At 39.8% G+C, this 27,061-nt stretch overlaps 1 protein-coding gene across 1 annotated transcript; it reads left to right on the top strand.

The window, feature by feature from the left end:
• The first annotated feature begins 67 nt into the window (after positions 1–67).
• pnpla7a (patatin-like phospholipase domain containing 7a) lies at positions 68–27,061 on the top strand. Its single transcript, XM_029444430.1, is given in 37 exon segments — positions 68–197; positions 754–802; positions 912–986; positions 1,558–1,645; positions 1,805–1,887; positions 2,369–2,469; positions 2,594–2,734; positions 2,830–2,989; positions 3,686–3,766; positions 4,212–4,340; positions 4,525–4,605; positions 5,181–5,310; positions 5,428–5,493; positions 5,632–5,714; positions 5,847–6,002; positions 6,209–6,286; positions 8,350–8,555; positions 10,187–10,318; positions 10,495–10,618; positions 11,672–11,785; positions 12,400–12,466; positions 12,567–12,716; positions 13,185–13,248; positions 13,493–13,661; positions 15,076–15,204; positions 15,206–15,259; positions 15,491–15,609; positions 15,839–15,995; positions 17,128–17,244; positions 17,378–17,447; positions 17,725–17,841; positions 18,129–18,277; positions 18,396–18,548; positions 18,645–18,764; positions 20,363–20,447; positions 22,728–22,843; positions 23,970–27,061. Coding segments are annotated over 36 exon segments (4,020 nt in total). The 5' UTR covers positions 68–197; position 754; the 3' UTR covers positions 24,078–27,061.

Genomic DNA, 27,061 nt, shown 5'->3' with positions numbered 1-27,061 from the left:
GATTGGACAAGTGCTTTGAACGGTACCAAGGCAACAGCAGACATCAAATACGCTATTGGTGGACGTACACACATGGGCGGGGCTAAGCAAGTGACAGGCAGAATCCAGAAAACTTTGTTAGCTACCTGCTAACTTTGCTCCATCGTCTATTTGGCAATGTTACCAGCCTGACGCAGCGCACCAGCAACCCTAGAAAAGTAAGCCTAGTATTTTCTGCCTCCTGAGAGTTTTGTAATGCTTATATGTGAATTTGACTTTGGTTATAATTACTGGCAAGACGGGTAACTTTAGTCAGCCAGCTGCTAGCTAGTGTTGTTTTAGCTAACGCCAAGCTAACAGTGAGACTGCAGGCACTTGAAATCAACAACAGCCGCCAGTTACTTTGTTGCGGGCTAATTATACTAGCTTGTTGTGTACTTGTTATGCCATAAAGTCGTATTTAAATGAAGACACAAAGACAGATGATGAGGCTGGCTGGCGGAACATGTCGCTAATTTACAAATCTATGTTTCTCTTTTCATAGTTTCCCCTTTTTTCCCCCCCAACAACTTGTGAGCTCTCCATGAAACCTCCTCAAATACACCTACTGTCTGCGATCGTGCTCAAATGTCACCTTTTTATATTTCAGGCGTAACGTTTATTAGCATCGTTGTCTTTTGTTATTGTTTTTCTCTCTCCTAAGTTTATTGTTAGGAACCAAACAGCAAGGCAAATTCTTTGTTTGTGAAAACCTGATTCTGATTTCAATTACAGAATGGACTGCCATGAAGATGATGGAGAATTTTGCAGATTAAGGAATTTAGTAAGCGCATACATACGCAAAACAAGTGGCTTAACAGTGGTGACTTTATTTGAGCAATTCTGACTGTTTATTGGAATTAAGAAACTGCTAACCTAGTTTACGTGTTTAGGTGCTGATGAACAGCAAAACTGAAATCGGATTACGAGTGCAGCGGTTTTTGGAGGAAAGGATGCAGACCACCATGGTATGAAATAATAATTAATTGTGACAGCCTATGCTTTCAACAAGCAATTTGATCACTGTCCTGCATACAGTGAAGCCAGATTGGGCGGTTTTCTTCGCAATCGGGCTACTTTTTTATTTAATTGGGTGGATAAAATTGTTTTGGGTGGGTTGCATTAGTTAGAGCTGCCTTTTGTACCACTGTTAAATATAAATATATATATATATATATATTTTTTTAGGCCCCACACTCAATGACTGATAACTGTCAATATCAAATCAAATGAGTTTATTTCAACATACTGTTTTATAAACTCATTTTCATTATATACTTTTATCTCCAGTTAGTATACAAAAATCAATACTGTACTGTTTGGTACTAACAAACTGTGACTTTGGAATGTTATTGCAAGATAAACTTCACAAACAAACTGAAAGATTTAACACTTGTTTCTTCCTGGGACACAACTTTGGACTTTAAAAGATAATGTTATTAACCCAGCAGATAAAACATCATATTCTGTGGGAAACTACACTACAATGCCTTCCCATGTGTCCATACTATTGTTACAATGCTCTTGTCTGTCTTTTAGCTCACAGGTGTGCTGATTGGAGCTGCAGTCGCAGTCTCACTGATTGGGATTGTGGTGCTCTTCTTTTACCGGAGATTCAAGCTCGCTCGTGAGTCGTCCAACCTCTTTCTGAACCCCATGCTAATGCTATAATACATCATTTTGTCCACCTTAAATGATAAGGATCGTCAGGAAAGTCTGTAGTTTCCTTCGAGTTCTCTTCACAACTTGGCTTTATCTGCATTTTGTTTTTGGATTCTGTGACCAGGTGCAAAACAGCCTGGTGTACCTCAGTATCGCTTCAGGAAACGAGATAAAGTGCTCTTCTATGGAAGGAAGATAATGCGAAAGGTTTTCTCTTTTTCCATTTCTGTCTCGCACTCGTACACAAATATTTAGAACATTTCAGTACTATAAAGTGGGTAAACAGGCTTTTATATGTATTTAGGACAAACATAATGCCGTGTGAATGTCTAATGTCTACATTTTCCCTGCATCAAACTAAATGTAACCCTATTCCCCAAAGACTGAGCGTGTGTATATCTTGTTGCACCTCTGCATGAAACATACTCCACTGGAAATATAAACACTAAGGCTCCAGTAGCTTATCATTGTAATGTACTCTGATACAAGACTGGAAATTACTTATGCATTCGTTTAGTAGTTAATGCAGGTCCTCATGATAATATTATCTCCTCGATGTAATCAAGCCATTTCTGATTGTTTTCACCATTCGTCCCTATTTATTAGATCTACCTCACATGTCATAAACATATAATTATATTTTTCTGTCTGCAGTAAACAAACTTGAATATGTTTGTATTTTTCTAAGGTCCAGACGCTTTCCGCGGTTCCTTCTCCCACCTCTACCTCAGTATCAAAGCAACCACAGCGCATACGCAAAAGAACCAAAGTTCTAAGCATAGCTCGCAAGTATGCTCCATTAATACTTTTACTTAAACTTTCTGTGTGCAAGTGAAACCTTAAAACAATTCTTCAGATTAGCTTTAAGCCTGGTTTAGTGGAAGTAAAACAACAAAACAAAATACTTCAACAGAATCCTGAGGATCCGCAAAGATCCTCCCACCCTGCAGCCCAAGGAACCTCCTCCCTCCCTACTGGAGGCCGACCTAACAGAGTTCGATGTGCAGAGTTCAAACCTGCCCTCCGAGGTCCTCTATATGCTAAAGAATGTCAGGTAGACAAATATACAACTTCTCCTACAGATTTAGCCTCTCCCATTGTTTCTCCCATTTGTTTTCATAATGCTGTGTGTTCTGTAAATCGTTGTAGGGTCTTGGGTCATTTTGAGAAGCCCCTGTTCCTCGAGCTGTGTCGCCACATGGTGTTCATCGAGCTGCAGGAGGGTGAATGTCTGTTCAGGCCAGGAGACGATGACGATAGCATCTTCGTGGTGCAGGATGGACGACTCGAGCTCTGCATCCAGGAGAACGTATGTGGATAGATTGTTGAATTTCACTTAATCTTTCTATTCAGAACATTTTAAGATAACTTACCCATCATAATACAACACATCCATTTGATCCATTGTTAATATCCAAAAACAAGTGTAGATAACTAACTAAATAAATAAATAAATAAGTGATAAACTGAATGAAATATGTTTCAAATCAAGACAGAAGTGTTTTTGCGATAAACTATACTTAAACCAGGACAGGTCATTAGCGATATTGCCTCTTTCACCTAAATGAAGTGTATAACAAGGGCAAATGTGTTATGACTGTTTTAAGGTCCTCAGCTTTCTAACACCCATGGAAAGTACAAAAACAAAACATGAAAACATATGAACAGTAGAGGGCAGTAAGGCAACATTTATCAAGATGCAGTCCACTGTTTAAGGATCAAGAAGTAGAAACCATATACTGTAGATCTCCACACCTTTTATTTGCATTTAAATGTGTTTCCTGTATGCTGCTGGCTTCTGTCAATATGTACAAATCAGGAGTGCCATCTTCTATTTTTTTAAGCTCTTCCCATTGTGGCTAGTTTTGTTTTTGAAGTCCTCCTTCAATCCCACAGTAATCCTGCACATTTGCTTTCAAGGTGCAATATACATGTGGCTTCACAGTAACATTTGAATAAAGACTCATTGCTTCTATTTGTGTTTACCTGTTTTTGTTTTTTTTAGGATGGTACAGAACCAGTGGTGAAGGACGTGCTCCCAGGCGACAGTGTCCACAGCCTGCTCAGTATTCTGGACATCATCACTGTGAGCTCCTTATTTCTCCTCCATCTGCACCTCACTCTCTGTCTCTATTGCTCTCTGATCTACTTGTGTCACCTCTTCACTGTTCATATTTCCACTCGTGCTAATTCTTTTTGTACATCCTGTTCAACTTCATTTGTTTATCTATCACACCCATCAAGTTCTTCATTTAGGTATTTTTCTCCACTGGCATGCTTTGTTTTGTTTCTATTTCCTATGTTGTCACTCTTTGTTTTAATCCTCCATTTAGGTGCAACGTCTTTACTTAAAGCTGCATGTTTCAGGGTTCTTATGATGGTCACAAGCTTTATGGAAATATAAAAAAAAAAAAAAAGCTAAATCCAATTAATTAATTAGGTGGCAACAAAAACTGCAGTGAAAAATGTATATGAGGTTTTTGTGTCTTTGCTTAATTATTTTAGTTTTCCAACTGTTTTGCTTTTTCCAGGGTTATCCGGCTCCATATAAGACTGTATGTGCACGTGCTGCAACCCGCTCCACCATCTTACGTTTACCTGCTTCAGCCTTTGAGTCTGTGTTTAAGAAATACCCGGAGACACTCGTTCGCGTCATTCAGGTAACGGATTGTTTAACAATAAATATACAGTATGTAGTGCTTGCTTTTCCTTGAGGCACATTTTCCTCCCTCTGGAACACATCATTATACAATAAAACGTGATCTAATTTAGATGTAATTACAATCTGATGTATAATACGTTCTGCTCTGTTTACCTCAGTATTTGATTTTGTGTGTGTTGCAGATAATCATGGTGCGCCTCCAAAGAGTCACCTTCTTGGCATTACATAACTATCTGGGCCTAACAACTGAGCTCTTCAATCCGGTAGGAGGGAAATTAATATGTGCACACATATTTGTGTGTGCGTGTGCGTGTGTCTCACATTGAATATCTAATCACCAGTGGGTATGAATTTGTACATAAACAAGCACAGAAAGGCAAATACACTCTCAGTTGCACATATGCAAGCCAATTTCACACAACATTAAGCACAGTATCATAACTCAGATCTTCATAAAGCTCAATGAAAATTAGTTTAAAATGATTACAACCCCTCCGCAGGAAACGAGGAGGGCAGTAACTTTTAAACCTGGCTTGCCTCAGACCATATGATGTTGTATGATGTCATATAGTCATACATATTCAAATAAATTAATCAAATTTCTATATCATCAGTGTTTGTTCAGTGCTCCTCCCACTGAGCCAAACTATTGTTCCGTTTTTAAATTTTTTATAGTAATTTGTATGTTTGCCCACAATTCAGTGATGATCTTAATGTGTTAATGATCATCAACTCTATTATACATAAAATATTTCATGCTTACACAAAATGTTACTGTCGTCCTGACAAACTGAAATGTGGATCCTTAACTTATTTGTTTTTGTTGCCCAACGAAAAGGAGAGTCAGACGGTGCCCTTGTCCAATGTAAACAGCGTGATTGGAGAGGCGACTTCTGGGAAGACAACTCGTCGCTTGTACTTCCAGGACGAGTTACCTGCTGGGACCGCGGAGAGCCCCACAGAGACAGGTCACACACTTCTAAACGCACGCGCGCACACAATTCTAAACATACACTGCACACGTTTGAAATGGTGCTTCGTGTTGTGTTGAGACTGATCCAATCCTGGCACTTTACAATGAACAGATGGTGTAAAGGACAGTCCTTCACACAGGAAGCCGCGATCCACCTCGATGCCCACTGACTGCGCAGGTAGGTCACAGACTTGGACATAAGCGATCACCAAATGGCATATGTCTCTACTAATTTCCTGCAGTCACTGAACTGAACACAAGGACACACGCAGACACCAATATACCTAATCTCATAATCCTCCTCTTTTGTCCTTAGTTGCAGATAATGACCTGAACAGAGCTTGGGAACGAGCTCGAGTCACTAAAGATGAAGCTCCACCAAGTCCTGTCACTCCCAAAGTAAGACTCTGCTGCAACCTCTTTACATTGAATCAGACGATGGTAACACAATATCCCAGCGTCCACTGCGTCTTATGCTGCCGCTCGTCTCGTTATACCTTATTAGTCACTTCCTTATGTCTGTCTTTGTAGTCCAGTCTGAAGAAGAGTGTGACGATGCAGCCCACACCCTCTGAAGTGTTTCACTACACAGACAGTGGGGGGCACTCTGATGCCATCCAACTCAGTAAGAGCTGCACAATCTTCCAGGCTGCTAAGAAGGACCTGCTGGGGATCATCCAGCTGCAGGTGAGAGTTTGATCCCCGACAATGAACTGGTGTGAATATGTTTACATGCATATTGTGCAATGTGACATTCTTATCGCTGTTTTTGGATAGATTGGGGTGGAAGGTCAGATTTTGAGAGCTACGTGGTGTTTGTCATGATGTACAGTATATAAGCAGTTATTCTGAATATTTTTTGTCAAACTTTGTTTTTGTTTTTCATGTCGCAGGACCCCGGTTTACTTGAGGGCAGAGTGACCCTTCATCAAGTCAAAGCTGGTTCTGTGGTGGCTCGTCAGGGAGACCAGGTCAGCACAATTTACAAAGAAGTTACAACTTTCTCTGTTTCATGACAGACATTACATTTGCACTCTCTTCTTTCACCCATAGAGGGTGTAGAGCAGGGGTCGGGAACCTATGGCTCTTTTGATGACGCGATATGGCTCACGAGCCATATATGGCTCTTTTGATGACGCGATATGGCTCGCAGACAATTTTGAGCTGACATTTTTTAACATGACTAACAAGTAATAAACAATTATACGGTGTAATTTTAAAGTAAAACATTTAGCAGCGGATTTGTTTTTAGTTCTCCCCTCTCCTTTCCTCCGCTCTGTCTCTGACTGCACAGCGCACACACTTACACACGTGTGTGTGTGTGTGTGTGTGTGTGTGTGTGTGTGTGTGTGTGGTAGCCCTGCCCTTCGCGAAACAGCTGAGGAGAAACTGCGCAAAGCAAGCAGTAGACCGGGGGGGTCAAACTCATTCACAGAGAGGGCCAACATTAAAAACTGGGACTACGTCGAGGGCTAAACACGGTCCACATGTATTGAACAGGGTACACATAAAGTGCAAAAAGATATGGAACATATTTAAGTCAACTGCAGACGAGTTGCTGAGCAGTTCAATTAAAATATCTGAGCTGCAAAGTCGGCAAATGCTCTCAGTTGATCAGCAGAATGCGGTCGGGAACACAGCGGTGGAGATGTTTGTCAGTGTTTGGAAACACGCAGTGACCAAAGTTTCCTTCTGCATCAGAGTCTCCCACAGAAGCTCGGCTTAGAAAGCTCTCACTGCATCATACATGTCCGTGATCACACGGCCCTGAAGCTGCAGGTTTAACAGTGAGATGCTTCGTTATGTCGCACAAACAGTCCAGCTCACATCGTCCCAGAGATCTGTGGTGTGTTTCCCTTTGCTTTCCAAAAACTTTCATTTCATTCACACATTTAGATACTTCCTCAAATGTGGTTGTGCCATGCATTGATGTAATTACCAAAACCGGCGGGCCAGTTATGACAGACATGATATTTTCTCGCGGGCCGGATATATAATAATAATAATAATAATAAATTGTATTTGTAAAGCGCCTTTCAAAGCTAAAAGCAATCTCAAAGTGCTAAAATGCAGGACAACAACAAAAACAACACCAACAACAACAGACATAAGAGGTTAAATAGGTCATAATTGCCTTGAGATTGACACCCGTGCAGTAAACACTGAAATATGAGATAAATAACGTAAGCGTTTAGTTTATTTAATAAAAGAGCACCTGTTCAATGAAACACTGATACTGCTATTAGTACTCGGAGACGTGTTATTCTTAAAAAAATGCACGCATAAAGTTGCGTTCAAATTGATTAAATATATGGCTCTCAAGGAAATACATAAACAAATATTTGGCTTTTATGGCTCTCCCAGCCAAAAAGGTTCCCGACCCCTGGTGTAGAGGCACTGCAGGTTCACTGGTAGAGCCTTGTGTCTTCTAATGTGTTAAACTTGCTCTGCGGTCCCATCAAAAAAAAGAAAATACACTTCAATTGCGTTCATTTATTGTATTCCAGCACATTATTCATATTTTGAATCGGGCTCCTCATCTCCACTTTCTCTCTTACACTCTATTTGCCAGCATCTTCAACAGCTGTGCTGTAAAACACACTTTGAACCCAAAGACTCTCAGCCACAAGCTGGAGGCAGTGTGGTTTTTTCAGCTGCACATGTTTTTCTGACAACTTGTAATGTCATGCAAGACTTTGCGACATTTGCAAATCAAATTTTCACATTTTCAAATGATTGTCCATTTTTAGATTTTTTTTTAGATATTGTTGTTCACATTTCTCAAATCTAAATAAGATATGACAAAATCCAAATTGTAACAAATGATGTCAGTTTGAGACCTTGAATATCTAGGAAAATGTTTTGTAAAAATTGGACAACAAACTATTTGACTCATCAAGCGAATCAATAATGAAATAACGCTCTGATGATTACTGTGAAATAAAATTTTTTCCAACAAATAAATGTGTCCTGTTGGCACACCTGCATATTCAGAGAGTCAAATGAGTGCTCTTCTCTCTTCTTGCTGCTTTAGGAAGTGAGCATCCAGTTTGTGATTTCTGGCCTCCTCCATGTTTACCAGCGGATGATTGACCGCGAAGAGGAGACGCGTCTGTTTGTGACGCACCCCGGAGAGCTCGTCGGTCAACTTGCTGTCCTGACCGGAGAGCCCCTCATATTCACTGTTCGAGCCCAGCGAGACTGCAGCTTCCTCTCCATTTCCAAAACCCACTTCTATGAGTCAGTCACATAAAAACATCTGCACATACTCATCCATGCACTAAGGTGTACTGAAGATATGTAGTCTTCTGTACTGCCTTACAAAGGCAGAGAGCAGGAGCTATACATAGTTAAGTTTGACTGTATAACAGATATATAAGTTGTTAAATTGTTTTATGTCTTTTTATTCTGATAAATAATTTTAGTCACGGACCTTATGTAAAATCTAAACATTTAGGTAAACCGCCGTCTGTTTGGACGATCTGAAAGCTGCAGGGAAAGCGGAGTATCTGCAAACAAAATGTCTTTTTTTTTTTTTAGCTTTTCTTATTCATTGCAATAAGGACCTAGTTTAATAAATGAATCAGGAAATCAAGAACATTCAAATATGTGATTTAAAGGTAGTTTATAACATGAAATCATGTGAACTCCAAGAGACTTAGACGCTACTCTGCAAAGCTCGACGAGTTATCTGTCACCAAGTTATCTTTAAGCAGGACTAGTCACTTTAACAAAAGAAACTCTGTTAACATGTTGACAATCAAAAGTTATTCTTTTCATTTCATGGAACTTTTCAAGGAAGAAAAGAATCGGGTCTATTTTAGCAGCTGCTGTTGGATCTTTTAACTGTTTTCAAGTACTATGGTATAACATATGGTATGGTATAACATATGGTATGGTATAATATATGGTATGGTATAACATATGGTATGGTATAATATATGGTATGGTATAACATATGGTATGGTATAATATATGGTATGGTATAACATATGGTATGGTATAATATATGGTATGGTATAACATGGTATGTTATAATATATGGTATGGTATAATATATGATATGGTATGGTATAACATATGGTATGGTATAATATACATGGTATAATATATGGTATGGTATAATATATGGTATGGTATAACATATGGTATGGTATAACATATGGTATGGTATAATATACATGGTATAATATATGGTATGGTATAACATATGGTATGGTATAATATACATGGTATGGTATAATATATGGTATGGTATAATATACATGGTATAACATATGGTATGGTATAACATATGGTATGGTATAACGTATGGTATAATATATGGTATGGTATAACATATGGTATGGTATAATATATGGTATGGTATAACATATGGTATGGTATAATATACATGGTATGGTATAATATATGGTATGGTATAATATACATGGTATAACATATGGTATGGTATAACATATGGTATAATATGTGGTATGGTATAACATATGGTATGGTATAATATGTGGTATGGTATAACATATGGTATGGTATAACGTATGGTATAACATATGGTATGGTATAATATATGGTATGGTATAACATATGGTATGGTATAATATACATGGTATAACATATGGTATAATATACATGGTATAATATATGGTATGGTATAACATATGGTATGGTATAATATACATGGTATAATATATGGTAAGATAAGACGTCAGATTCTGATCTAAACTCAATTTTAACCAAATATGTAGTTAATGCGTTTCGTGTAGGGCAGTGCAAACTGTAGACTTAAAAAAAATACTTGCACTCAAGAAAAGCAATGAGAACAGTCCGTTAGCTTTCCCTTACCTCTTTTTTCTGTTGATTTTTGTCTCCAGAATAATGCGCGTGGAGCCAAAGGTAGTGCTGAACGTCGCTCACACAGTGGTGAGGAGGATGTCGTCTTTCGTCAGACAGATAGACTTTGCTCTCGACTGGATGGCTGTGGAAGCTGGCCGGGCGGTCTACAGGTATTCTACTGATAACCGTGTTACATCTTGGAAAACAAACTTGCTTGACATTAATACATTCACGTGAGAGCCATCGATACATGTTTAGATGCATTCCAAACGAGTCAACAATAAAGGTTTTTGATTCACACGCTTGTTTGAATATCTGCATTTAATTGACGTTGTATATTTTCCAGGCAGGGAGAGAAGTCGGACAGCACTTTCATAGTGCTGAGTGGTCGACTGCGCTCTGTGATCATGAAGGAAGATGGCAAGAAGGAGCTGATAGGAGAGTACGGACGCGGAGACCTGATTGGAGTGGTAAGGGCCGCGAGGGTGACGGGGAAGACGGACGGTGGCTATTAATTGGAAAACAATCAATATCTGCTGTGTTTTTCACTTCTAGTCTCTTCATAAATATTAATGACTTTTTATCAGGATGAACAGTTCTAATAATAAGAACAAGTCACTCAACACGAGCTGCAACAAGCCAGATGAAATTATATTGAATAAAAAAAAAAATCCACCATCAAGATAATACTGAATCCTTATTATCCGTATACACATTATAGTTAACATATACTTGTATTCATTTATTCAGCGTACATCATGAAATGAACACTTTGTCTCAGGCGCTTTTGGGAAACGCATTTAGAAAAGAGTTTGCTCCAGAATTACTGGCGCTCTGCCTAATGACGTGTGGGTGTGTACACTGCAGTTTTTTAAAATTGTTGCTCACCTTGGTTGACATTTATCTTCAGTACCCGTTAGACTATCCAGCATTTAAATTAATTTACCAGGAAAAATAAACATTAGCACGCGTTTCCCTTCACGCGTAAGCGTCTAAAAGCGGATACCAGGACTATTTGTGTTTTCATTTTGATAAACTACGTAAATCATAGTCACTTTGTTACACTTCACCCACTTTCCCATTTGCTGGTGTGGCTGATCTCTGCCACGATGCTTCTAATAATACCTGCGTTGATGGATGCTATGCAAACTGTTACCTGGAGGAGGGAAGCTGTCGTTGGTGGCTATCATTCTGAGATATTAAGCACAGCTGTGTTGACGTCAATTCTACATGATGAGATCTTATTTATAGCTCTTCTTTTTCTTTTTTTTGTACTTGAAGGTAAATCTGAAACTCTTGAAACAAGGCTCAATAGCCATGGACTAATATTCAAACTTAAAATGATTTAGAACTTAAATGACAGATTTATATAAGTGAGGTATTCTCAAAAGCATCTACATCTTGTTATCTACATTATGTTATGTGTTGTAATGGTTAGGAATGGTTTCTTTTGACTTGTGATGATGGACCTTTTGGCTTTCTGACCAAGTAAACAATGTGACGTGTCCTTTGTTTCTCTGCAGGTTGAGGCCCTGACGCATCAGAACCGAGCCACCACGGTGCACGCTGTGCGAGACTCTGAGCTGGCCAAGTTACCAGAAGGAGCTCTCAGCTCCATCAAGAGGAAGTACCCGCAAGTAGAGTGAACCTCCTATTGTGGAATACATTTCAGCTCATGTGAAAACACAATTCACTTTCAATAATTATTTTGTGGATAGTGATTTGATTGTAGTGATTTACAAAAGGTCAACTTTTGGATTGCTCTAAAAATAAGTTGATTCAAACTAACCCCTGACAATAAGCAATTATTCCTCATTAACTTGTCGGCATGGGACATTTCATGTCACGATTATCCTGCCCAAAAATAATTGCAATTCAAAATATGATTATAATTCTAAAAAATGGTAATAAAACATACCTTACATTTAGTTTTATTAATGCATCACAGACCTGCATATATGTTTTAATGAACATCCTTTTCAGTGAAAAGCAAAAACATCTCAAATAAGGTAATTATGAATCATAAGGTCCCCTTATCAAAAGATGGCAACATTGTGAGTCTGTTCTTTCTTCCATGATAATTCCTGTATTTTTAAAATCAGGCGCAATAAAATGCTATATCGTCCCATCCCTAGTAAAGGCTTCAAATGATTTAATTTCACATCTGAAAGCATTGCTTTGTACATAGTGAGGAGTTGGAGCTGTCTGGTGAGTAACACAAAGTCTCTTGTGTAATGTTCTTGCCTCTCAGGTTGTCACCAGGTTGATCCACTTACTGGGACAGAAGATCCTCCAGCAGGTCAATGGTCCTTTGACAGGTGTGTGCATCTACATGTAGTGTTGCCCCCGCGGGCGTTGGTGTTAATCTCCACTCATTGTTCAAGGGGAGGTTTATTAATAATGTGTGCATGTCTCCAGCTCGCAGTTTGGCCCTCCACACTCCTGGCAGTAAGTGGGATGCAGGGAACCAAGCCTCCAACCTCTCCACTGTGACAGTCCTGCCTGTATCAGAAGAAGTACCTCTCACCGCCTTCACCCTGGAGCTGCAGCATGCACTCATGGCAATAGGTAAGAAAAAAAACAAAACAAGAATGTTTCCTAATGTGTACATTTCACTGCCATCCTCCGCAGAGAGGTCAGAGGTGTGTGTGTGTGTGTGTGTGTGTGTGTGTGTGTGTGTGTGTGTGTGTGTGTGTGTGTGTGTGTGTGTGTGTGTGTGTGTGTGTGTGTGTGTGTGTGTGTGTGTGTGTGTGTGTGTGTGTGTGTGTGTGTGTGTGTGTGTGTGTGTGTGTGAACCAGTCAGTTCATATTGATTTGAGGAATTAGGTTTTTAGGGCTTTGAATATACTTAGCAGCTGAAAGATTGAAGTGTGTTACCTGTACTCTCAGTGCAGCTCCCTTGTTTGTTTTATTGTAATATTTTTTGATCAAAAGCTCTTTACCAACTCATGTCACATGTCTAAGTCAAGTGGATTTAGTCGAGTGCTTCGACCCTGACACATCGACTGTAACTTGTGTTTTTTGTTTTACATACAGGTCCCACTCTTCTGCTGACCAGTGATGTAATCAAACAGCGACTTGGAGCTGCAGCACTAGACAGGTGTGTTTTGTGGCTGACTGAAATTTGCAGGAGTGTTGCATTCTCTTCAGCACCCCCCCCCCCCCCCCCCCCCCTCAAATACTCATACTACTACTTGTTGGCCTATTTCATTTCTTCCTTTGGCTCTCCGTCTTCCTGACTCACTCATTAAATTCAGTTTAAGTATACTTTACTGGCACAACGGAAAATGGATCTACTGTGTTCTGCCAGCGAGGCCGTCATTATGCACACCTTTCCTCTTCAGTGTCCACGAGTACCGTCTGTCCAGCTGGCTGGGCCAACAGGAAGACATCCATCGCATAGTTCTTTACCAGACGGACTACACACTGACCCCGTGGACACAGCGGTGCATCCGTCAGGCCGACTGCATCATTATCGTGGGACTAGGAGAGCAGGACCCTGCAGTTGGCGAGGTGAGGTTTTAGGAATTCTGTTATTTAGTGGGTTTAGGGTTGCCTAACTAATAACTATTTGTGAGAAATGGTAAAAAAGAAATGGTCACTACAAGTTTCCAAAGTCCAAGCTGATTTCTTCACTTTACTAGTTGTGTCTAACCAACATAACAAAACTCAAAGATATTCATGATTCCATTTCATTTCCTAAACCAGTTGGGAGTCGTAGCTTTTAGCCAATGTTTCTCAAAAAGACATGTTTATTATATCTGTTCTGGACAATTTTCAGTGGAGGGTTTGTTGAGCTAGTGAGTCCTCCCACAGGACTGCATATGTGGTATTGACTCAAAATGCCCTACAATGCTCATCTTCAATCATAAGAGTTTTTGTACCACAGTGGAGGTCTGCAGCACAGAGGAATGAACTACAGGCTTCGGATACACAGACAATAGTTGTTAGAAGGATCAGTTCATTGTTGGTTTTGGTGATTTTTCTATGTTGACGATAAGAAAAATATAGAATAGCACTTATCCTTTAACTGCTCCGTAAGCAATCTTGTCAATAGATGTCTTTGTCGACTAATCTCCACAACACTAGACACCTTTACTATTAATAGGTCTCTTTCTGATTGGACATTAGGGTTACTGCTGATCATTATACTCTTGAATTGGGGTGGGGGGGTTTGTATCCGACCCTTGGGCATATCGACGAAATGAGAAAAAGGGTCGATGGACGTTGTTGAGGAGAGGTGGGGTGCGAGAGAAAGGAAACGCCCGTCCGGCTGATGAAGGAGAGGTAATTGCCTTTCAAGGGACAAATGGGCACAGAGAGAAGTAAGGAATGTATCCCCGTTTTTAACAGAGATTGTTGGATCAATATTAGCTCAGGCTCAGAATGAGTCATAGCTCTGAGTTTTGTATCTTTCCGGTCACACACACAGACACCCTCTCACCTTGCAGATACACCAAACCTTTTATCAGAGGGTCTGTTGACTGAGTAGCAGATCTGATCTTCCTCTTAGACGGTTTAGCCTTCTTTTTTTTTAAAAGACATTAAAGAAACTGCGTCAGATGGGAAATTGCAATTGACAAAATGTGAATGAAATAAACCAAAATGTCATTAAAAATTAATCTCCCAAATAATCTCCCATTCTGTTCTTATTTCCCAGCCAACAATTACAGTGTAGCGTTTCACATATAATGGTATATTTCAAAATAAGAGTCTTATGAAATTCATCCTTGATTTGTCCCTGAAAAAACATCTGAAATGATTCCCAAACATAAATACGAGATTTCAATCACATACCTGAACACGTGCCTCTAGCAGTCACAGGTTTGCTGTGTTTTTCTGGGAAAGCACTTCACAGGAGCCCCTCTGAAGAAAGTGAGGAAAAGAAAACGGTGTAAAACATCTGCGCTCTATGTCTTCCCTCTAGCTGGAGCGTATGTTGGAAGCAAGTGCTGTGCGCGCCCAAAAGCAGCTGGTGCTGTTGCACAGAGAAGACGGCCCCCCACCCAAAGGAACTGTGGACTGGCTCAACATGAGGAGCTGGATCTCCAGACACCTTCCACCTCTTTTGTCCCCGAAGGGTCTTCTCTAAGAGGAGTCTGCCCAAACTGGTAGGAATTGAAAATATGTTCTTTTCTCTCTATTTTCTCATGTGCAGATCAACACTTTTGTTTGTCCCCTTGTGGCTACTCCCTTCTTATCCTCTCATTTATTACTTTCTCTTATCTTTTTCCTTCTTATTCAACATCTACTTTCTCTCATCTATCCTCTCACCATCTCTCTCTCTCTCTCTCTCTCTCTCTCTCTCTACTTTTTATTAAAGTCATTTCTCTGTTTTTCAGTTGGAGCTGTATCAACGTGTGCTCTTGAAGCCAGCAGACCGTCACTCAGACTTCTCCCGCCTGGCTCGAGTCCTTACGGGCAATGCTATTGCTCTTATCCTGGGAGGAGGAGGGGCCAGGTAATCCTACTGTCTCCCCAAATTATTATACTAAAAGCTCAGGTCATAATATGCTCTAATCCCGAATATGAACTTTTATATTTAACATTTGAAATATGACGCCTCCTCTGGGCTTAATGGGTTTGATAATTGTCAGAGCCTCAGACCTCTCTGATGGCTGGGCATATCTTTTGTCTTTTTTTGGTTAAATTGCTCAAATTCCGTCTTTCTTCTCCACCCTCCTGTTCAGGGGCTGTTCCCAGGTGGGGATAATGCGAGCTCTCTGCGAAGCCGGCATCCCAGTGGACCTCATCGGTGGCACCTCTATCGGGTCCCTGATGGGGGCAATATATGCTGAGGACCGTAGCTACAGCCGCATGAGGATGAGGGCCAAAGAATGGGCAATGGTGAGAGTCAAAGCAACAATCACACTACTCGTGTAATGTTAAAAACACTTATAGAGCTATTGATATTTGAATCTTCTTTAAATCAAATAGGCATTCAAAAATGTCTCCCATTTAAGACCATTTCAAGTAACTTTTCCATCCTGTTATTTTTCTTCTCTAAATAAGACTACAGAGGTGACAGTAAATGAATTTAGATAGACGGATCATGACATACACATTTCCGTGTTAGGCCAGCAGGACACCCCTTCCCACTGTTACACTTCCACTAAAATGTTGGTGTATCATGACCTTGATCAAACGTCTTCAGGGTGTTACACAACATCTTCTGACTGCAGAGCCTGGAGACACGACCTACAAGGGTTGTCTCCCTAAATGTCGTGTTTACAATCATGTCTAGAATTGGGTAAAATATATGTGACAAAAACGAATGGTTTAAGTGGGATTTGTTCAGTAGAAATTATTCAGCAGTTCAACAGCTCGTCCTCCACCTACTCCAGTTTGGAGAGGAATATTTTCAAGCGGTTTCAATTTTATACTTGTGAGTCTGTCCTAGTGATGGTGAGTTTAGACCTCTATTCTACTTTTTACATAATCAACCACACTGTGCTGATTAACCATCAAAAGCAATAGGTTGGTGTTGCACACACAGCTGATGACCAGAAACTTTTTAAGTTGTAATATGAAGTTCCTCCTTGTGTGTTTAACGTGATCATCCATGACGCTGGATTTTGAGACACCTGCTCAGACTCCAGGTCTGCAGGCTGAACATGTGGAATGATTCGTCTTCCCAGAGTGTATCCCCCCCCCCCCCCCCCCCCCCCTCAGGATCTGTCCTTGGTTTCTGACCTTCCTTCTAGAAGCAGCTGGCTGTGTTGCTGCTCTATAGTATTGCATTAAAATAACCACTGTTGTAATAACACGTTTGTCCGTAGGCAAAGTGAGAACACTAACCTTTTTTAAAGATTTTTCTAATTACTAAGAAAAACAATGCATTAAAAACTCTGTGACTTTTTCAGCATCAACTTGAAGTTTAATTTTGAGGGATGAATTCAGCTTTGTACTGGAGAAAACATCTTGTTGTGTTGAGGAAAGAAGCCATTTGACCTTTTATTTTCTCCTGCTTACCCTGTAGGGAATGACATCGGTGTTTAAGAAGGTTCTGGACTTGACGTACCCAGTGACCTCCATGTTCTCCGGCGCTGCCTTCAACTCAAGCATCAGCAATGTCTTCAAGAGCAAACAGATTGAGGTGAGTTCCCAAGGAACTATAGTATATATAATATGACTTATTTCCAGCTGATTAGGACGGGGGTAGTGCAGGATAAAAATGCATCATGTGGACTTATGTCACATGTTTTGGATATAACCTTTTGTGTTTGCAGGACCTTCGGCTCCCATATTTCAATATTACGACTGACATCACTGCCTCTGCCATGAGAGTGCACACTGATGGTAGGTACAGTGTAATGTTTTTTTTGTTCTTGTTTGCTTTAAACTGTCACCCAAATAACAAAAAAAGATTGTTTTCTAAAGTAGCCATGCTTGTAGACAGTTTCGCTTTTATCTGCGTCTGAGATTTCTGCCAGAACCGTCCTCATTGCTGAACTGACCCTTTAATTTGTCTCACTGATGAGTCTATTTCTGTCAGTTCAGGTTGGTTGCCTTCAATTAAATGCACAATGCTGAATAGGCATTAAACTTAAAAAGAGTTTCCTGTTTGCTGTTTGAGGTTCTCTGTGGCGGTATGTTCGTGCCAGCATGTCTCTGTCTGGGTATCTGCCTCCTCTCTGCGACCCCAAAGATGGACACCTGCTGATGGATGGAGGCTACATCAACAACCTGCCAGGTGTGTTACACTCTGGGACGAATTCACAAAAAGGGTTTGCGTGGATTTTGCGGCTTCTAAACCTGCACAAATAACACAGAAATAAACCGTGTTATTGTCAAAGCACCCACAAAGGGTGAAATGCTTCCCTACATGCGCATAAATGGCATCTCCGTGCTGTTGAGCTATTTGCACATATTTAAATGACCTTTAGACGGATCATGTCATTTCTACTATTTTAACACTCATGTATGATTTGATCTCTTCTCCTGACCCATCTCTGTTTCCGTTTCCGCCTCTTCCTCCAGCTGATGTGGCGCGCTCCATGGGGGCCAAAGTGGTGATAGCTATCGACGTGGGCAGCCGGGATGAAACCAACCTCACTAATTACGGCGACTCGCTCTCAGGCTGGTGGCTGCTATGGAAACGCCTCAACCCCCTAGCTGAGAAAGTAAAGGTAATGGATTGATTAAAAATAAAGACACAACAGACTGAGTCCTATGAATAACAATGAGGATATTTTTGTAGGTGTTATTCAGCAATGCATACGTTCACTTCTACACTTGTGGTCTTAGGTGTTAAACATGGCAGAGATTCAGACTCGGCTGGCCTACGTGTGCTGCGTCAGGCAGCTGGAGTCTGTGAAGAGCAGCGACTACTGCGAGTACATCAGACCTCCGATCGACAGATACAGAACACTGGAGTTCGGCAAGTTTGATGAGATTGCTGTAAGTTTGATTAAAGAATATGTTACAAGTTATTCTGGAGTGTCTTTTGCTCATCGGTAAAGACATTTATTTCATTTGCGTGTTTGTGTAATGTAGGAGGTGGGATACCAGCACGGAAAGACTGTGTTCGACGTGTGGACGCGCAGTGGAGTGGTGGAGAAAATGTTGAAAGACCGACACCAGGAGGAGTTCCACAACACCCAAAGCAAGAACAATGTAAGGATGAAGGGGGAGGGGGAGACACACACACACACACACACACACACACACACACACACACACACACACACACACACACACACACACACACACGAGAGCCATTAAGTATAACTATAGATTCTCCTCACAGCTCGAATGCAACTCAGTCGATCTACAGTGAAGCCGACTCAAAGTATCTTGCTTTGATCAAAGCTTTTCAAAACATGTAACTACAGAGTTGCAATGAAATATTGTGTTAATCACGTTTTGTTTTGTCCATCTGGGTTTTTTACAATCTAACTGATAAGCTCACAAAGACATTATCTCAGTAACTGCTCTGCATTACTACTAAACTATGCAAAAACAAAGCAAAATGACTTTCTTCTTGAGTTTGATCGGCATCTTTAATGGCATTCGCAGTCCACGCGTGTTTATTCAACCACATGGGGGTACTATACTGGTTACTACATTATCATTGTCGGCTGCATTTCAATGTCAACAGCCCGATGTTTTGGGCCTTGGGCTACACTGCTGTCAAAGTAATAAAATTAAAACTCTCTTAAAGTACAGAGAAACAGATTTTCCGTAAACCAGATGTGTCCCTCAGCAATGGCAAAGAAAGACAAAGGAGCAACTAAACAAGGAAGGAGACAGAATAATGAAGAGGGATGAGATAGTTAGCCCAAATCTGAACAACAACACGAGGCGGATGAAGAGGAAAATAGCAGGGTTGATATTGAAAGGACTTTTGACAATAGCCCAAAAAGCAGAAACAAATAAATGAACCTGAATACTTGTGTAGAGAAGGATGGAGCTTCAGTAATGGTTGCAGATTTGAAACTGTAATACTTAAAACTGTCTCATAAATGAATCCAATTTTCAGTATTTAAAACAATAACTATCCCACATAGTCAGTTAATGAGTGCCTTTATTTTTTATTTCCAGGTGCTACTGTAGGGTGCAACTCTCAGGGGAAATTATGCATCTCTTACCAAGATGGTGGCAAATATTTTAAAAACAAATGTGGCAGCAAATAGAAAACCATTACAGTCGTTAAGATCCAGAATAAGCAGCTAATGATTGAATGAAGAAAAACACTTAGTGAGCATTAAATTGTTACATGTGACACAACGTATCAGCACATGTGTCACTGAGGAACCAAAAGACAATATCCACAGTTATGGCAATCATATGGTCCTAAACAAAAGAAAAAAGAACATTAAAGGTAGTAAAAAACCAATCCTGTTGAGATGAATAAAATGATGTTCTCAGCATGAGAATCATTGCGTTCCCTCTCTATGCTTTTCTATTATGTTTTTCTGTATCGTGTTTTTCATGGTGAAGGAAGTCAATATGGCAATGTGTGGACAGATCTAGTGTCTCGTCCACTTTTGGCTTAATCAGCTTAAAAAAGGGATTTTTAAAACACTACATTTTAAAGATGTGGTTGATGTCATCGACCACTGAGCCCGGCATTGTGATTTAATGATGATTGTTTGTTGGCTGAGTCTATTAAGCATATTTATTTAATGTTTATATATATATATATATATATATATATATATATATGTGTGTGTGTGTGTGTGTGTGTGTGTGTGTGTGTGTTTGTCTTTTAGGTGCTGACTTGTCCCAATGCTTCCTTTACTGACCTGGCAGAAATTGTGTCCCGCATTGAGCCCGTCAAACCTGCTCTGGTTGATGGTAAAACTGCTGACACACTCACTTTCAGCCAGACCCCTGATCATACTTTAATTAAACATGTGTACAGACAGTGTCTGGGAGAAGGCATGCTATTATTGTTTCTCCTCCATGTTTGTCTTCCCTGTGCTCGCTCGTATTTGTTTTTGGATGGGGTTCCTGTCATACTCTGTTAGCAAAGGAATCTGTTTCACATCGGGGAGGAAATAGGTTGCGGGATCCCCGTTGCAGAATACATTCGAGCAATTATGTGTTAAACTGAACATGCATAGGTGGGACAGGGTGTCTGCGAAGTCTTAGAAAGTATTAAAAGTTGATCAATTAATTTAGCAACTATTAAAGGCCCTGTCACACAGTTCCGTATGGCAGAAACATGCCGGCGTATATGAAAAGTAGCTCAAAGTTTGTCAGAGTCCAAATACGTCCAACTTTTCCACAACGGTGTTGTAGCTGACGTATACATAACAAATTATTATACGTATGTGAAAAATATTGATAGCGTATCACTTACTTATACAAAACGTATCAGAGCGTCTGGACAACAGAGCTGGAAAAGTGCCATCTGGTTCACGTCATGCTGATGCTGGAGAACAGAATGTACTCTTGTCGCAGCCTCTCAGCATCCTCCATGCTCTCTGATGCTGGTTGATGTATTCATCAAGACGTGCTGTGAAGAAGTGAGGATGAGCTACTCACAGGGACCCTATATACTATATTCAAACCCCAATAAGCTCCCAAAACGCTAGCTGAACGCTAGCTGTACTGTAGAAACACGTTTAATAAGTTACTCCGTCGTCAGGCATCATCTTAACATAGGGTAGGAATAGGTTATCCACTCATTATCAATAAATTGGCTGAAGGATTCATCGTCAGCCGACGTAGCCGATATCTAACGTACCTCTAACGTAGTCACGTAGGTATTTACGTACTATATTTACGTAGGTAAGTATTCACGTATTCACGTATGTCTAACGTAACGTAACGTAACGTCTACATATCTTTTGAAGCACACGTCGGGTACGTCCGGTAATCTTGAACATGCTCAAAACATCAGCGTTCAACAACGCACCCCAGCGTAACACAGTGAGCTCTTAACGAATACTACTTATACCTTACCTTATATCAACGTAAACCGGCGTGTTGCCGATATTTTGTATACGTTATGCGTTTGTTGGGTATTCGTCTGATACATTTTGTATAAGTAAGTGATGCACTATCAACAGGTTAGACATGCGTATCTGTATACGTTCACTTCTCTGATCCGATGAAAGGTTGGACGTATTTGGACTCTGACAAATGTTCATATACACCAGCATACGGATGTGCGACAGGGCCTTAAGTCTCTTAAATAGTATTAAAAAGTCTTGTACTTCACTTTGGCTTTTTGTCCACATTTCTTTTTTGCGTTCTATAATATGTGACTTTTTTAGATTTTATATCTCATACTATACTATAACATACTAACATACTATTACATTTCTTCAGATTTTTTTTAAATGGCACAGTATAGTATGTCATAAAAATGACATACTATACTGTGCCATTTAAAATGTTTACGACATCAATACATTTCTAACCCGGGCCGCCTGGGTGAAAACCAGGAATCCTGACCACATATTAGGATATGATATTTGTTTTTACATACTATACGACATAATACACTTTTTATATACTATGACTTTTTTAAGGCATTTTTTGTGACTTTTTAAAAAATGAAATTATGTTGCAGTGTGTAACCGTTTAGAAGTCGAAGTGGCGATGAGGTCTTACTGTGTTATGAAAAGGTCTTTATGTTTAACTTCAGGATTCCTGCAGGATATACTGTGTGGTAACACACTGATGGAAAGTAGCACCTGTGCAAATGTAATACTTCAAATGAAGCATTAGTGCCTTGAGATTGCTTTTAGCTTTGAAAGGCGCTTTATAAATACAATTTATTATTATTATTATTATTATTATTATTATTATTATTTGCAATCAAACAGAAACAATTTACATACTTAAATCATATTGTGCAAACTCATACAGCAACCGATGGTGTTTTCCCTCACATATGTCCTTGCTTCTTCATTCTTCCTCTTTCTATTTATAATCTATTTGTCATCCATCACTCGTCACACTGCTCTGTTGGACTCCTCACAATGTTTCCCATTTTTGGTATTCTGACTCACTCACCTGCTCACCCACTTTCATCTGTCACCTCATTTACACTCCACGTATTTCAGCTTATTCACCCACAATGTGCTTCTTTGCTTCCTGTCCTCCGCTCCTTCCCTTCTTCAGAGGAGTCAGACTACCACACTGACTATGACGAGGAGGCACTGGAGAGCGCTCTGTCTGACATGGAGCTATATAATCGCTATGGAGAGCACACTGAAGGGGAGGAGACTGCTGACACGGTGTGAACCACACTATGGGCTTTCTTTTCTATGCATTTGAGTCGAAAGCAAGCATCTCATGGTAAACTGTTTACCTCTGCAGTGCACTTGCACATTGTAATGATTTGTTATACTTTTTCTCTTTCTTCTACACAACACATTGTCACTATTATTGGGCACAATAACGTTTTGTTGAATCTGGATTTTGGGGAAACAAAGTGTCCTGTTGGCCGTCGCTCAGAAAGAGATTAAAGTTCACTCTGGAGCCAGGCCAGTTCACGCTTTAAAAGGTGATCAATATTACCATAGAATATGCCCTGAAAGTAGTTGGAAGACACTGCACAGCCACCTAATTAAACTAAAATGATATGTTTTAGTTGTAGTTACGAGCCAGGGCCTGAGGAAGTTGTAGGTTTATGACTTTGAGTTGAAAATAAAGGGATTAGGCCAAGACTCGGGTAAGCCTTGAATAAATGTTTTCCAAATCAGACAAAAAAATAAATGATTGCTAATTCCCGACCATAAAAGATTCCGGTCTACTGGAATCACTTAGTTTAACTGGCAAGTAGAGCTGTATTGTCCTTCTAACAAAGAAGTGTTACATCTGGAATAATCGAAAAAGGGGAGAAAAAAAAACGACAAAACTTTGCCAAAGAGAAGGGGAACCGATTTAGGCTGTAAGGATTATGGTACAAAACGGAGAAAAAGGTCAAAGGTGGCGTAAAGTGAAGATAGTGGAGGTGTCCAGCCCATTTTAGAAAGGTCTAGAGAAATTCCTTTTTTAACTTGTCAGTTTAAAGTCTGTCTCGTCAGATCTAAAGAGTAAGATGAACAGTTCAAATCAGATAAGTATTGAGTTTGTTAAAGGATAGGTTTACATGTTTTAAAGCATTATTAGCAATGTTAATTGTTCCTCCTGGCCACAAAGCAATACATTCCTTGATTTAAAAAGTTCCAAGCAGAACGGCTGATGATGCAGACAGGGAACAATATAAAGCAGATGCGTTGGACGAGGCTTCAGTCGGAGTCTATTGTGCATTTCTAACCACTTTCTGTTGATAATTTGAGAAGTCGTGTAGAAAGTTTATCAGATGAAATGTAATTGAAGCGCCACGTCTCTTCACTGATACTTACTTGTGATTCTCAGGATGAAGAGCTTGAAGGAAGACGTGCGCGCCACATTACCTCATTCACCAGCAGCCAGTCTCCCACCGTGTCTGACAGTCCCTCAAACCAGGAAGTCCTGTCCAAATAGTCCATCAAGTGAAGATCGCTCTCATGAACTCTACCCGATCAGGTCATCACAATTTAACCTGCCCGTCTTTCACCCTCCAGTCTGTCCCATAAAACCTGTCCCTGAGACTGTCAGCACGACTGCCATTACTGCGTTGCCCTCTGTAACCTGCCGTCGTTAGCTGTGTGGCTGACATGACAAATGGACGGCCCCTTTTAAAAATAATTATTACAGGCAGCTAGTAGCGCATTTACTCAGCTGCAAATCCTATGCATTGCTACTAGACCAGAGCAGCTGCACGTCTCATCGTTTCTCATATTGAGACAGTCGAGAGTAGTTTCTGTAGCTTTACATGAATTACACCAGTCCGGTCGGATAGAAGGGAGAGGTCAGGACATTTCCATTCAATATTTATTACATGAACCCAGGTGGAAGCTATGACTCTCGCTTGATTGCACTTAGAGAAGTGGGGAAAAAAAAGTTAATTCTTAGGTGAGCACCTTAAATCTGTCTCTGTAGATGGTTTTGATAAGATTTTCCCAGGTTTTTACATATTCATTTGGGATTTCTGCCACATAGAGCTTTAAAAGTGTTGTATTTCTGGCTAATTTTGACCCTTTCTTTTCAAATTTGGCTAAAATTCTCTCCACAGTAATTTGATGAGCGGTCGCGTGAAGCTATTACTTTATTTTTAGGGGTCACAAGTCAAACATATTGGGAAACGCTGCTCTGAATAATCTGCATGACACACTGTCAGCAGTTTTCATTGGGACTGATTCCACAGTGGAAAGTAGATCCAGTTGTATTTGAAGTGGCAGAAATCTCAGAAACTTGGGCAAAGAACACCAAAAGTATCTAGTACTTATACACATGTAGTACTTATACATGTATCTAGTACTTATACATGTATCTAGTACTTATACATGTAAGTATCTCAGTGGCCACTTTATCAGGTATACCTGTACAATACAACAGCTGCCATAACATCACATTCACAAAGCTCAGTAACATTGCTGGAAATGTGTAATTTTAATAGTAAAAGTAGTTAAAGGTTGTGTTGTGCTGGACTACATTATACTGGGAGGCTTTACATACATGATGGGGGAAGAACATTAGAAGCACCTGAGTATTATAATAATAATATAATATGGTCCAGTCATCACTTGCTATGACCTCAAAGCTAAAACTGAATTAAAACTCCTAATACAAACAGACTTTATTGCATTAAATTGTACACGTGTACCTGATAAAGTGGCATGCAGGTATTTAATTGTTGTGTTTAGATCAAGAACTATCCTTTTTAATGTTTTGTTCACTCTCTATATATCAACACAACTAATTAAAAAAAACCCCGAAAGAGATCAAGACAAGCAGCACACTCTGGGTTCATGGCTGTCAGCACAGTTTTGTCACACCCGTGTGTGCCAGGGACATGGAGGAAAGTAATGATTGCAATCCACTTCAAAGCTCTAGTTCCCCCCCACCCATCTGTTTCCTGGCTTGAATCTATCAGACACAGACTGAGCAGCAGACAGTGAGGATCTGATGGGTGAACTCTAAAAATGTTGAACTCTGCACCGAGTTCTCCGCAGCAGCAGGACAGTTCTTCACAGGAACAAGTTGTTAGTTGGCTTGTCAAGAAATGTTTTAGCTTATTTCCCTCGGTGATTTGGATTACATTTTTCTTTTGAAAACCATTAAGATGAATCACTTGTTTTGCATACATATTACTCAAATAAGTAAATTACTAAATATTTTCATATTTAAGCCAATAATGTAGAAGTTACAACAGCTGGACAATCACTCCAGAAATGCACAAATGCTCTAACACATCGTGATATAGCCTTGTTGAACATTCCTCTCTGTATGAAACTTTACCATTTGTATTGTTAACTTAACCTCAATCACAACTAGGGCTGCAAGCAACTAACGATTATTTTCATTATTGATTCGCGTGATCCTTGATTGTTTCAATTAACGTTCATCTTTTTGTCTATATAATGTCAGAAAATAGTGAGAAATGGATATCAAAATTGCTTAAAGCCCAAGGTGACGTCTTTTAAATTATTTTTGTCTGTTCAACCGTCCAAAGACATTCAGTTTACTAATAAGTCATTCCAGGAAAAGCAACAAAGCCTCTCATCTGAGAAACGGGAGCCATCAAATGTTGATGAATGGCTGAAACAATTAATCGATTTATTAAAGTTAGTTTCCCGTTTATTGACTCCTTGTTTCAGCCCTAATCGCCTTATTACCAGAGCCATAACAATACTGCATAACACACATTTCTGTTTCTGAAAGAATTATGATCAAAACATATACTGAGTGGGACATTTGTTAATTGTAATAGTGATTGTTCTGCAATTTCTTGTTACTTATCAGCCGACACGTACGGTTAAAATAAAAATAGTAAGACTCCAATCAATGCAACTTCTCAGGATTTTAATTTCTTCCCACTTGATATAGCACCCTGTGAGCCTCACCATATGAAGCTGCGATCGCAGCTAATACTGGTGCTACAGTGCAGTAAACACTGTGATCAACACTATGGGGATCCCATATGGTGTTGGTTAAATGGAGTCTGGACACAGAATGTGTGAGAAAAGCAGAGATAGGAAAATGTTGTTTACCAATGAGGTAATGATGTTTGCACTGGAGGTTGGTTTTTTTTTTTTTACTTTTGGGTAGTTTCCAAAAATCGAGCACAATGAATTGATGTTCTCTGGCAGAATGAATGTTTTGCTACTTTATTAAATGGGATATGGTAATGGATGAAGTACTTGTGTAATGTTTGGAAATGTGCCATAAAGTTAATGTTACAAAGCCTTACATGACCCGTAAGGTAAGACAACCACTCGTGCCCTCATTTAGCATTAGTGTACAACGATGAATGTTTACCAGTAAGCCTGTACTGTATAACATCAATTACTTTTCTATATTTATGTTATTTGATGAGTATACTTTTTCCTAATCAATTGTTACTAATAAACCACTGTTTGCTGTTA

Source organism: Cottoperca gobio, chromosome 12 (assembly GCF_900634415.1).
Source record: "Cottoperca gobio chromosome 12, fCotGob3.1, whole genome shotgun sequence".
Lineage (NCBI taxonomy): Eukaryota > Metazoa > Chordata > Actinopteri > Perciformes > Bovichtidae > Cottoperca > Cottoperca gobio.
The sequence above is the reverse complement of the archived record's forward strand: the minus strand, read 5'-3'. Positions and strand labels throughout refer to the sequence as shown.